A 12,326-nucleotide genomic window follows, 5' to 3' on the forward strand; every position below is an offset into this window, starting at 1 on the left:
TTGCTCATGTGGTCATTCCTTAAAGGAATCTCTTAAAGAAGGAATCACAGAACTTTCACGACACTTTAAACATTATTTCACATTTACAATCAAAACTCTGGACTCCTCCATGACTCAATGAGCATCTTCCACCAGTGGGACATGCTTTGGCTGGTACCATTGACAAATCAAAACCGAAACGACTCAAGACAGCAAGCTGCACGTTATTTAACGATGCTCTGACAGTGACATTTGTTTTGTCGAACCGCACACAAAAGCAGTCCTCTGGCCACACAGATGCACCACTTTGCATCTCTGCAACAGCAGCTTCCCCTTCAACCTGCCAGAAGGGAGTAACACCTCTTTCCTCTGCATTTGAATGCTGCTTTTTAAATACAGAGGAACAACTGTGCTGGGTACGGCGCGCGCAGCACGGAAGCAGACAGCCTGCTGTCAGGATACAGATCGGTTAAAATGCAAACATCCCTGTTTGGCTGAGGAACCCTGGGTCCCTCGGAGGTGACTCACAGCTTGCGTAGAGAGCATTTCATTAATGCTGTGATCATACTGCTCAGCCAGGATAGCCAGCTTCCGGGTCTGCTCCTCCTTGAGCCGTTTGAGGACAGCTTTATGTTCACTCTTTGGCGTGGTCTCCAGCAGATGGTTTCTCAGTGCTTTGTACTGTCTGGTTTGGATCTTGCATGTATCCTGAAACTGCTTCTTTATCTGTAGTTCTTTTGACTGGAAAGATGGAGGGGACACAAACAAAGAAAAAACCAGCATGTTTCAAATGGGAGAAATATCCATTCAAATGGATATTTAGGATTACATTAAGGATACGAGTTCAAGAATCCACAAATGTATATTAACATCTACAGTGCAAGGAGGGAAGCAAAATACACAACAGGCAACGACTATTGCTGCAGCTGCTTTGACACTGCTACTGTGCGAAACAATTACAATACAGACACTTTTATAACAAAGCTCCAGCCTAAATACAGCTGTCTCTGCACAAAGAGCTTCACATTTGTCACTGGACTGGATCCAGTCCTGGGTGTTGCTTTTCAAGAAAAGTTCTTGAGGGACAGGACTAATATTTGTTAGCACCAAAAGCCACACTTACACACGACTGTGCTTACATGGCACATATATATGAACAGCACTTAACATTACGAAAAGAAGCGGAACTGGTGCATGGGAAGGGACAGGGAAAAAGAGCAACACTTTTTCCATTGAGGGTTTGATGAAGATAAGATGTATCCTAATCCTTGACATTAAGAGTCTAGTCTTCATAAAGATACTCAAAAATGGCTGGGAAAGATCAGACGCTTGAAGATGCACACAAAAAGCAACATCAGCACTGTGCCAGTCCAGCAAAAAAAACCAATTCCCCAGTCCTAATGGAGGCTTACTGGAGACAGAGTTTTCCCTTTGCACTTGCTAGGATCTCTGTATTGTTTAGAGACCTAACTTTGTGATTACACCCAGGGCTGGGAGACATTAACCCTGGGAAACGTATCTGGACCTGACTTTGCTGTATGACTTTGAGGAAATTAATTATTTTCTTCTTTACCTGCCTTACCTGCCTCCAGAGCAGCTCGTAAGGGTTAACATCTGCAAACATCTAAAGGGTTAACATCTAAAACATCTGTTTTAATACCCTGAAAAGAAGGGTGTTCTGGAGTTCCCTGTATCTTTCTACAGGAGGGCTGGGAAGGATACTTCTAACTAAGCAAAATCCACAAGCGACAAGCGATGCTGGTTAACTGACGGGCAGTCAAGCTCTTCATGGTAAGAAAAAACAAACAAAAATACCCCCTAAACCCCCAAACAGGGCAGTCCATAAACACTCTGGGTCATTCACACTGTCAGCGATCATGGTCAAATCTGGAAGCACTGGGGGCAGGAACAGAGCATAGGAGAAGACTCATGTCCCTTGAGAAAGTTGGAAGAGCTGTGGGATTGGAACCAGCAAGGCAGATATGTATATGTGTATGTATATATAGGTATGTGCACATCTCCCGTCAGCTCCTCCACTGCCTGCTCCTGGCACTAGCTCAGGGCTCAGCGGGGCAGGTGACAGGCACTGCACTCGTGGCTACCTAGAAAGCTGCAGTGGAATCAGGCAACGCATCCCAGCCCAACTGAGACACAGCATGTTTGCTGCACAAACCAACAATTCCACTTGGCTAATCTGATGCAAAAAACAGGACGAAGATGGGTTTCATTCAAACCAAAACATGTATCATGGAGAAGAATACATCGCTTTTACCCCTTCTAAATTCACAGGAAATTATTATTATAGATATATTATAATATATTATATATAATATAGGAATATCTATAAATAATATCTATCTAGGAAACCTTTACAGTTGTTTCTCCCTGCCCCTAAGGGAAGCAGGTCACACGTTTCCGTCAGGGACCTGGTCACAGCAAAATACCAGCAATTTATTTCGTTCTCACTTTCTGTGAAGTCTCACTTGGACACTGGACTCTGTTTACAGGCTTCCAATCCAAAGGTTTTAACAACAGGAAACAGAAGGGAGGGGTAAGGTTTCCAGTCAGACTTCTGACAAGATCATTTTGACCCAGAATTGTGAAATACCAGCAAGAGGGTATTTGCATCACAATTAACACACTCGAAATAATAACAGAGCAGTTTTCACTGAAGGGTGAATTCTAGTTATCCGTCCTTCTGGTGCTGTAACAGCAGCAGCAGACACTGACCGTTAAAAAACCTGCTTTCAGGACAAAGAACCTCACTAAATAACAAAGGGAAAGCCTGAAACATGTGCCCTCGAGGGAAAACGTTGCTAGAGAGAGAAACTGAACAAATAGTCAAATTATCTGTTCAATTAAGAATACTTGCCTGCATTAGTCAGAAGCAAGAGAAGCGTTAATGCGAGGGAACGGTCTCGATAAATGGGGGATTGTACTACAGACCGAAGGGTTGCCCAGCAGGCTGCATTATTAGCCCTGTGTGGGTGCAAAGGTGCTGGATTGACAGCTCAAGCCTGAAATCCTTCACTAATCGCAGAACAGCCATGCAAAGCAAAGCGCAAGCCTTCCGTGTTCCCTGCAAAATGCTCCAGCCCTGTCCTCACTGGAAAAGGGAATCATAGAATGGTTTGTGTTGAAGGGACCTTTAAAGGTCATCTAGTTCCAACCCCCCTGCCATGGGCAGGGACATCTTCAAGTAGATCGGATTGCTCCGGGCCCCATCCAATCTGATGCTGAATGCTTCCAGGGATGAGGCATCTTATCACCTCTCCAGGCAACCTGCGCCAGAGTTTCACCACCTTCATTGTAAAAAACTTTCTTCCTTATATCTAGTCTACATCTACCCAATTTAGTTTAAAACCATTACCCTTGTCCTATTACTACACATGCCCTTGCAAAAAGCCCCTCTCTAGCTTTCTTGTAGCCCCTTTAGGTACTGGAAGGCTGCTAGAAGGTCTCCTTGGAGCCTTCCCTTCTCCAGATTGAACATCCCCAACTCTCTCAGCCTGTCTTCATAGCAGAGGTGCTCCAGCCCTCACATCATTATTGTGGTCTTCCTGTGGACCTGCTCCAACAGATCCATGTCTGTCTTGGGCTGAGGACTCCAGAGGAAGGGGCTGAAGAGTCTTGCAGAGGTGAGAGGGCAGCCAAGCCTCTGCAGCCCAGAAAGACCACTGATCCTGCTGTCCTGACTGCCATCCATGGAACGAGAACGGACACGCTGCCCACTCGTGTTTGCACCGCATCACCTTGGGGAGGCAGAACTCATTCACGCTAATCTCAGAAGGATCAACCTAATACAGCTGCTTCAGTTTTATTCAGCTCAGAGTGCAGCACAGCTTCCCTGTGAAGTCATCAGCTATTTATACACCATATCCTTGGAGATTCTCAACAGCGATCAGATGGTCCCTTGTTCTCACAAGCAAGGTTTTCACTATTTAATATTATTCTAATATTGACAAATCAGGTTTGTGGGTTTTTTTCTTGCTGAAGTTCTATTTTCAAGTTGGTTATTTTCTCTGTAAGAAGATAACTTGCAGGTGGTGAAAACTAAGTCAGATGGGAAATATCACGAAGAGGAAAGAAAGACCTAGAACAACAAAGAAACCCCATGCTCAGTATGCCACACACTCATTTTGTTACTGGAACAGCTCAACACTGGGTGGAGAGAAGAAGTCTGCCTCAAAGGAAATGTACCAGGCAGCTTTCTGAAAGGCCTTACACTCCCTTCTCAGACACTTCAGAATAAAACCACTGGACTTCTTTGGGATGAGGTGAAGGTTTACAATGAAAACACTAAAAGCCTCAATTACAGGGGCCCTATAGCTCTGGTCAGCCACTGCAGTTACAAGGGCAGCCCGAGAAACCCACAAGAGCACAACACAGCAAAGGTCAGTGCTGGGAGCTTCCTGGGGACACTGCAGCTGGCTGGTATTTCTCTCGCTTCCCCCACACTTGCCAGCATACCAGCTTCAATATAAAAACAATAACAAGGTGTGCTAGCCAAGACAGAGTGCAGTTCATTCCGATGCACACAGGAACATAAAGCTCTTTTGCTTTTTTTTTTTTTTTTAAATGACAATGCTTCATTACAGAAAAACATATTTTCTTCTCGTACATGGGAAGAACAGGATCAGAAAACAGTGTAGAGGGAAGAGGGGGGATAAAATGGCACTGCGAAGATTAAATACATTTTAAACTACCACAGAAAGGAAGGCACATTGCTGAGAACAATAGCTTTCCAAACAAAACAAGGGAACAGTGCTACTATGGCCTGTCTACAAGGCACTGCAACCCCGATCACCACGGCTATGGTTCACACACACAGTGCTGGTAGAGCTTCAGTTCCACCCAGCAGTTATGCAACTTGACAAATATGGCACTTTTTAAAAAGGTGTTCATTACAGACGAGATACCTCTTCCAGTCAACGAACTCCAAACCACCTTGGACCTGCACGCACTGCAAGCGAGAACTGAGTTGCAATGCACCACACTTCCACCACCACCAGCAGCTCACATCGTACCTTCAGGCTCTTGGGCTGCTGCCGGACCTCCATGACGTGCTTACGCCTCAGCTCCCGCTCCCGGCGCTTGTTGTATTCCAGCTGGTTGGTGAGCTCGGTCTGGTGCTGGAGTCGGATCAGCTCGCAGCGCATCTTCTGGATGGTACTGAGATGGCGGAACTCCAGCTCCTGCATGGACTCGTGCTGACGCAGCAGCATGGCGTGCTCCAGGTCCTTCTGTGTCTGCCTTTTGTTTAACTCCTGACAGGAGGACAGAGGCAATTATTAGATTCTTTGTACTTACTTGGATTTCCGTTCACAACGTGACATTTCACTTTGTTCACAAGGGCATTTCTCTCTTTCCAAGGCATTTGAGGACAGAGCACAGAGTTTCTACGTCTTATCAGAAGCAGACAGCACCACCGCCACCGGTAATTTTTTCCTTCCTTATTTCACTTTTCTTCTTCCTGTTCTAGATGCTCAGCAGGATTCACAGTAAGCACTTTCTGGAAAGGACTGTAACTGTTGCGCCTGTTGACTTTTCAGACCTAGTAATTCTCCCACAATAGGGCACTAATCTGAACATTTCATTCCATGTGATCCCCTAAATGTCGTCGGGATTACCAGATGGCACTGCAAAATGTATCGAGCCATTATTTTACCAAAAAACTTCATGTGGTAATTTACGCTTCAGTGAGATTGGAGCTGGAACGGCAGGTGCTCTTGCGAGATACATTTCACAGAGGTGGTTCCAGGTTTCGTCTCTGCTTATTCTCTTACCTCCCGAACCAGATCCTGCTCCAGATTGTGGCGGCCAAGGAGCATCCGTCTCTTAAAGCGGCGACATTCCAGCTCCAAGTACTGCCTCTGACGCCTCAGTAAGTTGGCTTCTTCCTCTGCCTGAAAATGCTGGATGTTCTCCTTCTGCTTGGAGAGCCACTCCTGCTTCTCCTTCTTCGGAGTGCTCTGGTTTTCATTCAGCTCCTGATAACAGCAAAGTCATTAATTGCGGAATGGTCACATTAAGCTCCGTGGCCCTTAACAACTGAGTCCTGCCTAATGAACAGTTTCAGACTAAGCCGTTCCACCTTGTTTTCTCGTGGCTGGTACCATTCCAGCCTCTGCAAAAACACATCATATCACAGATCTACGGGAACACCAGGAGACAATTCACAGTGCAGAAAATTCAACTACTTTTTTTTTTTTTCATTGGCCATTTTAACCCGTTAAAACACTGTTTCTTGTCCAGTTTCTGGACATATATAGCAGCTCAAAACATAAAAATGATGGACTGAGAGGAGAAGGAAAGCGTTGTCATCCCATCTCATTTACAAACGCTGTTCATACAAAACTCCAGCCACATGAAGCACATCAGAAAATTTTTGTCTTGCTTGATCAGAACACGTACTTGTTTTACAAGCAACTTATCAAGGCAAGGCTGCTCACTGAGACTCCATAACTTACAAAACAATATAAATGAGCTCACAGGTGAAACATAAGGCCACAGTTTCCACGCTTGTATTCGATTCAATATACAGCTTGAAGCATCTTTGGCAAAAGCCTCTGTTTGCTTGAATTGCATACTAGAGATGCCCATGCAGTAACCAGACTTGTCGTGATGCATTTCAAATTAAGCATGAGACAGGACTCCTCTGTATTTCATCAGTGTTTCTTGGTGCTCTGTGATCTACTGCCCACTTAGAAAAAGATTCTATGTTATTATAAAAAGCCCACACTACTATAGTTTTTGTTAGATCTTTCTTGGCTCTGCTGCTCTTTAGCCCGTTTTTCTCCTGGGAAATGTCTGTGTTTGGGAATATTCCCCTTTGGAGCAAGTTCCAAAGTTGCGTCACCCAAGTTGATGGCTGAGCACTAAATGGTTCTTTCAAAAAAAATTATTTATAGTGCTTACGGGTTCAGCCACCCCACAAAAAAGAATCAGGAAGTTTGATTCTACAGTTTCTCTGCATTTCACAAAGGTCATGACTGTCACTACAATACAGTGATTATTAAACTATTACACAACTTTCTCCACTAAAATTAAATAGTGTTTTGCAGATATTTTCATTTTTAAAAAAATCTGCACATCATCTTTACTGCTCTATTTTCTCGCTGTTGCTACAGAAATATCATTTAAGTGATAAGAAACTTCACTAACTGCTGCAGCGCATGGTCAATGTCTGCAGCAACAAGGTATGAGAAAAATGCTCATGACCTTTCTTAAACTACCTTTCTGCCAAAGTTGCACGTTTCTGGCTAAAAAGTAATATTAAACAAAGGAGAAGTTTGTACTTTCACAAGATAAACATATAGATGCCAGTATATAAATTAACTCTCTTACTCTAAGGTCAAAGATATGAAACAAATACTGTATGTACAGGAGTCTGCTCATGAAATGCAGAACTTGCTGCAATCCAGCAAAATATCTCTTGTGCACAGCAGCACTTTTATTTCTGAATGTTCACTGCTCTCATACTGTATTTCTCAGAACAGACGAGTTACCTCTTTCAGCTGCTCTTTACGGAGTTTATATTCTCTCTTCTGGGACTCCAGGAAACTGTTCAACTCTTTTTTCTGTTGGGCCTGAATATGCTGTTGAAACTTCTTTTCTTCATTGGCCATCACTTTAGCCTACAGCAAATCCAGCAGCAAATTAGTTTGAGTCCCGAAGGATTACAGCTCACATTCCATTCCAGCCCCAAGACCAAGAACTCATGGCACAGTCACCACAATACTCACCATGACTTGGAATACGCGTGAGTCTCAGGAGCTTGCTCTCACCCTCTTCTCATTTGCCCCCATCCAGGCACCCAGCAGGAGCTGTTTTTCAGTGCCTCATTTCCTCAGCCCTATTGTTCAGCTAGTCTTGCCTAACAAAGTCAACACCTTATGATAAACTGTATCTTAGCCCTCCATCGAGAGATCCAAGATGAAAAAAAAGAATCAATAATAATCACTGTAGGCGGCACTGCTTTGTTATCAATTATTTAAAAGCATAAAACCACCCATATCCATAAGCAACTAGATGGTGAACATTTAAGTGTAGCTGGTGCACTTCTCTGCAGGCTAATCTGCCTCCGTAACACTTGATGGCAGCTGGTTATTGACAGCATACACGTGGCAAAAGAAAGGAAAACCCTGTGGTATTTTTTTCTGGGGTCAGTATGCTAACGTTTAGTACAACGCACTGTGATGAAGGACATACCTTTCCTCTAGTTACATAAACCCCTTAGTGTAAGGAGGTGATGTATTAGCCTTTTTCTAATTAGCAATTTGCTTGGTTCCTGAAAACAGACATGTAAGAGACTACAATGTCATCTCTTCATCGGTGAGGGGAAGTGGGCAATTCAATGTAATTAACAAATATAGACCGGTCTCCGCTAAACCATAATCTCCTACCTCTTTTTCCATGGCTGCTTGGTGCTTTTTAATTAGCTTTTCCATTTCTGCAGCAAAATTGTTACGCTGTGTTTCAAGATCTTTGTCCAACCTGAGGCGATGCTCGTCCATCTCTGCTTTCAGTTTATTCTCTAATGCCATCAGTTGCTTCTGGTGTTGCCGCCTCATACGTTTATAGCCAGACATCTGCTCTCGGAGCTCAGAGTCTTGTTCATGTTCCTGCATTTGCCTTGTCACCTAGGAAGATAACCGCATCGGGCCAAAGTAAGTTAATGCTGCTTAATCTGCTTTTCGGCAGTCTTCAAACCACAAAAGAAAACTATTCAGTAAAGAAATATGATTTTGTTGTAGAGAAAAGCACATATCCTAATGGCAGCAGAGCAGATTAGAAACCGAATTCTGCTGTAGAAGATAAGCTCACATGGGCTCCAGCAGAAAAACCGTACAATTGTTATAAAGCTGGTACTAAATAAAGTCTTTTTAGCCTACTGCAATATGAGCTTGCATATATACACACACAAATACACGTAACATACATATGAAAATAAAAACCAGCTTATTATTATAAACAGTTTCCTGCATTCTGCTAGGGGTATTGGTTTTGAAAATATCCCATATACACAAATTACATTTGCCCAGGTGTCACGTTTAAGTTTTTATCAACTTAGATTAAACCACTTCAGTGAAAATATCTCAGTCAAGGAGGACAGCACGTATTCTGGTGAAATTCTAAAAGCTCTAAGTAGTTTCACAGAGCTATGTGCAAAGGCATCCCTTCTTAAACAACTTCATCAGAACGAAAACCTGAACATACCAGCGATGCTGTGCGTATGGTAGCAAAGTGCTCTCGGTTGCGATAATGAGACTTGTGGCGGGATACTTGGGGAGGAGACTGGGGTTCTGACACCCTTGTTCGAGGGTCCGATTCCTCCCTGTAGTTCTCTTCCTCCTTATCAGCCAATATTAACGTGAGAGAATAAAGAGAATCTGTGTTACTAAAGATTTTTATTTCGGTCTGGTTCAAAAGACGTTTAAGAGGAAGCAAACCCATTTTACATTCACCAGCCCTGAAAGAGCCTCCTGCCAATAAGCTGGTTGAAGGAACATACTGCAACAAAAGCTCTGATCTAGGATCTTTGCTTTTGAAATTTCATTGTGCATTTTTATTACTAGGAGGAAAATTACTAATTAAAGCTGAAAATGAGAAAAATAAATGGAAAACTGAAATCTGAGTTGAACAGTTTACTTCAACAAAACATAAAAGCTGTAAAATAGATTATATCAAGCCTGGAAGACAAAAACATCTTTGTAACCCTGAAAGGCAGAGGAAGATTTTCATTATATCTACTACAGAAATACCTCAAAGCAAATTTTAAAAATTGTCATGGTGTATTCCACATTCTTATTTTGAGTTTGTCATTCATCACAGAGTGATTAGCAGTTAGATATGATATACTAATTAACTCCCCGAGGAAATACCTGCATCTTTGTTGCATATCTGGGCACAGAACAAACATTCTAACCACACCTATCATTAGCTAAGGAAAGGTTTCTGGTTTGAGAAGACGTGCGATAACCCCTGCGTAGCAGGAGCAGCACGGTTCAGAGGGATGCGCCCCAGTTATCCCTCATGGCACACAGGGAAAGCAGGGGCAGCGGTTTCACAGCGTGCCATGGCGAGAGTGCTGCATTCCTTTTCCCATGCGTTTTTGTTCATTAACCGAATATCCAAGCCAAGAGCTGGGAGGGTGTGTGCTTCAGGAACAGATTTCAACTGCTGCTGTAGGTCTTGTATTTCAGAAGTCACTAACTAGGAGGTAAAAAGGGAGAAGCCTCACATCCCTTTGTCCCATGAAGCAGTGCTCTGCAAGTTAAGGGCACCCACTAAACAAACCTATTCACCAGCTGCCGTTCCGACTCCTCACAGTAAGGCAAACCAGTTTTGAAACAATGCAATTAGTAAAACAATTTTTTAGTGAATCAACAGAAATAAATGATTTTTACCACAACCTTCTAAAGCTTCCCACACACATTAATATATTGGGAAACAATATTAGAATCTGCAGATAATGATTTCGAATAGGAAGCACTTGACTTTTTGTTTCTGTGTCAACCAAATCCTCTCCCATTTCACACCTTCAAAGTTATCCAGTAAAAATCTAATGCTTACCGGCTTTAAATGAATGACAGAGCTATTTGACATCACGGTGTGGTCCCCCTCCATCATATCCAGCTCGCTCTTATCATCCGAGGCATCTGGAAGACTGTTAACACTACTGCTTTGGCTACTGGCACTGATAGACATACTAGGAATGGACTGATTACTTCCGACACTATTCACTGTTCCTGTCCTGCCGACACCATGATCTTGTTCCTAGGAGAAAGGAATTATGGGAAAATCCAAATCCATCACAGTTGTGTCCATGGACATTACCAAATGAAATGCTCATTCCATTCCTTTCTACAGGCATCTCCCTGCCACATCATGGCAGTTCCCACCCTCCGGGCATTGCCATGAAACATTCCTCTTGTGGGATGTTGGGGAGAGAAAGAATCCACCTTGTCAAGGTTAACTGGCTGATGTCAGATTGTTTTCAACAGGGAGCATGATAACCAGCTGAACTCTATCGTGTATCAGCCACAGCGCATCACCAGAAACCATTCTGACACCAGCATCATCTAAGTGCTCAGCTGGAACCCTGCACCTCGCACGGTTCCTTTCTGTACAGGAGAGAACTGCCATTCAGAGAGTCTCGATTTCTGCATGGTGACTGCAGCATGCAACCCGAAAAAAAGGACAAAAATTTCCTTGATGACTTTCTTTTTCCACCAAGTACAAACGTCTATGTCTTAAGACTCAGAAAAACATTCTCCAGACAAAACTAGAAGACTGTCAAGGGCCTTGTACATATGGTCAAAACAGAGGTTAACTGCAGTTGCTGAAAAGTCCTCAGGAAGCCTTATAATCAGGCAGAGAAAGCCAGGATTTACAGAACTGGAAGCTAACTGTTCAAGCATGAACACATGGCACAGCTTCATGCCAGCACTAGGCATCTACTCTCTTTGTCCTTGTTTGTGCCTTGGGGTAGCTTTATTCCAAGCACAGAGAGGAAGACAGTTTGCAGCCAGGTGTGTAAACAGCCTCCATTCGTTTTAGCAATATTTGAGTTATCGTTATTTAAACGACAGCATCATTCTCTGGTCCAGTGATGAAATCCAAAGTTTCTCTCACCTCCTCCTCCTCCTGTGTTTCGACTGCAGGGCCATTGTGTGCCTCCTGGAAGAGGAGCTTCTTCATTTTGCGATACTGCAGGTTGTCCAGTTCTCTCACCGCATCCTTTGTTCTCTGAATCAAGTCTATTAACACTGTTTCGGGCCGCTCCCGAAGAACAAACATGTGCTGTAGAACACACCAACAGGTGAGTGACCTTTTATGCCCCCAGCGTACGTGCTCTGAGGATAAAATTACGAGCTCTAGTTGGGTCTGTTAGCCCTCTTCCCTGCACAGCAGAACACCACCTTTGCAGCTTACACTGGCACTATTTTTAGAATTCATGATCCGGAATGATTTCAGAATGATTGCTTTCTGAGGGGAGACAGCGACCAAAAAGTAAAGACGTAAACAAAACCAGAAAGGGTATTTCAGGTACCATGAAAACAGGCTCGGTTTAAACCTAGAGTTCTTTGGATGATGGGGTATTTAGAGATGTTATCTACTTGTGGTTTAGGGGGGAAGAGCAACAAATAACACGTAAATGCCGAAGGCGTTAGACTGGTTAAGTATCTCTAACCAAACGTAAATTAACTCATCAGCTAACTCTCACTACAAAACCCTTTTCCTTGTTTAAAAAAGCTTGAGAATCAAATACTTAGCATACAGCTCTGAGTCATAAAATAGGCCGTGAACCTTCAAGCCTGGCCCTGAACAGTGAGCCATGTAAT

The 12,326-nt window shown here is 43.4% G+C and overlaps 1 protein-coding gene across 1 annotated transcript in view; it reads right to left on the reverse strand.

The window, feature by feature from the left end:
- The window catches only part of TAOK1 (TAO kinase 1), a 73,038-nt gene that overhangs the window by 11,750 nt on the left and 48,962 nt on the right, over nucleotides 1–12,326 (reverse strand). The window contains exons 11-18 of the mRNA XM_086624801.1: nucleotides 11,617–11,784; nucleotides 10,555–10,758; nucleotides 9,199–9,333; nucleotides 8,385–8,621; nucleotides 7,488–7,616; nucleotides 5,766–5,969; nucleotides 5,007–5,246; nucleotides 508–720 (exon numbers count right to left, since the gene is read on the reverse strand). Coding sequence (XP_086480927.1) covers nucleotides 508–720; nucleotides 5,007–5,246; nucleotides 5,766–5,969; nucleotides 7,488–7,616; nucleotides 8,385–8,621; nucleotides 9,199–9,333; nucleotides 10,555–10,758; nucleotides 11,617–11,784 — 1,530 coding nt within the window. The remainder of the gene's footprint in view (nucleotides 1–507; nucleotides 721–5,006; nucleotides 5,247–5,765; nucleotides 5,970–7,487; nucleotides 7,617–8,384; nucleotides 8,622–9,198; nucleotides 9,334–10,554; nucleotides 10,759–11,616; nucleotides 11,785–12,326) is intronic.

This window comes from Tauraco erythrolophus, chromosome 21 (assembly GCF_009769465.1).
Source record: "Tauraco erythrolophus isolate bTauEry1 chromosome 21, bTauEry1.pri, whole genome shotgun sequence".
NCBI classification, from domain to species: Eukaryota; Metazoa; Chordata; class Aves; order Musophagiformes; family Musophagidae; genus Tauraco; species Tauraco erythrolophus.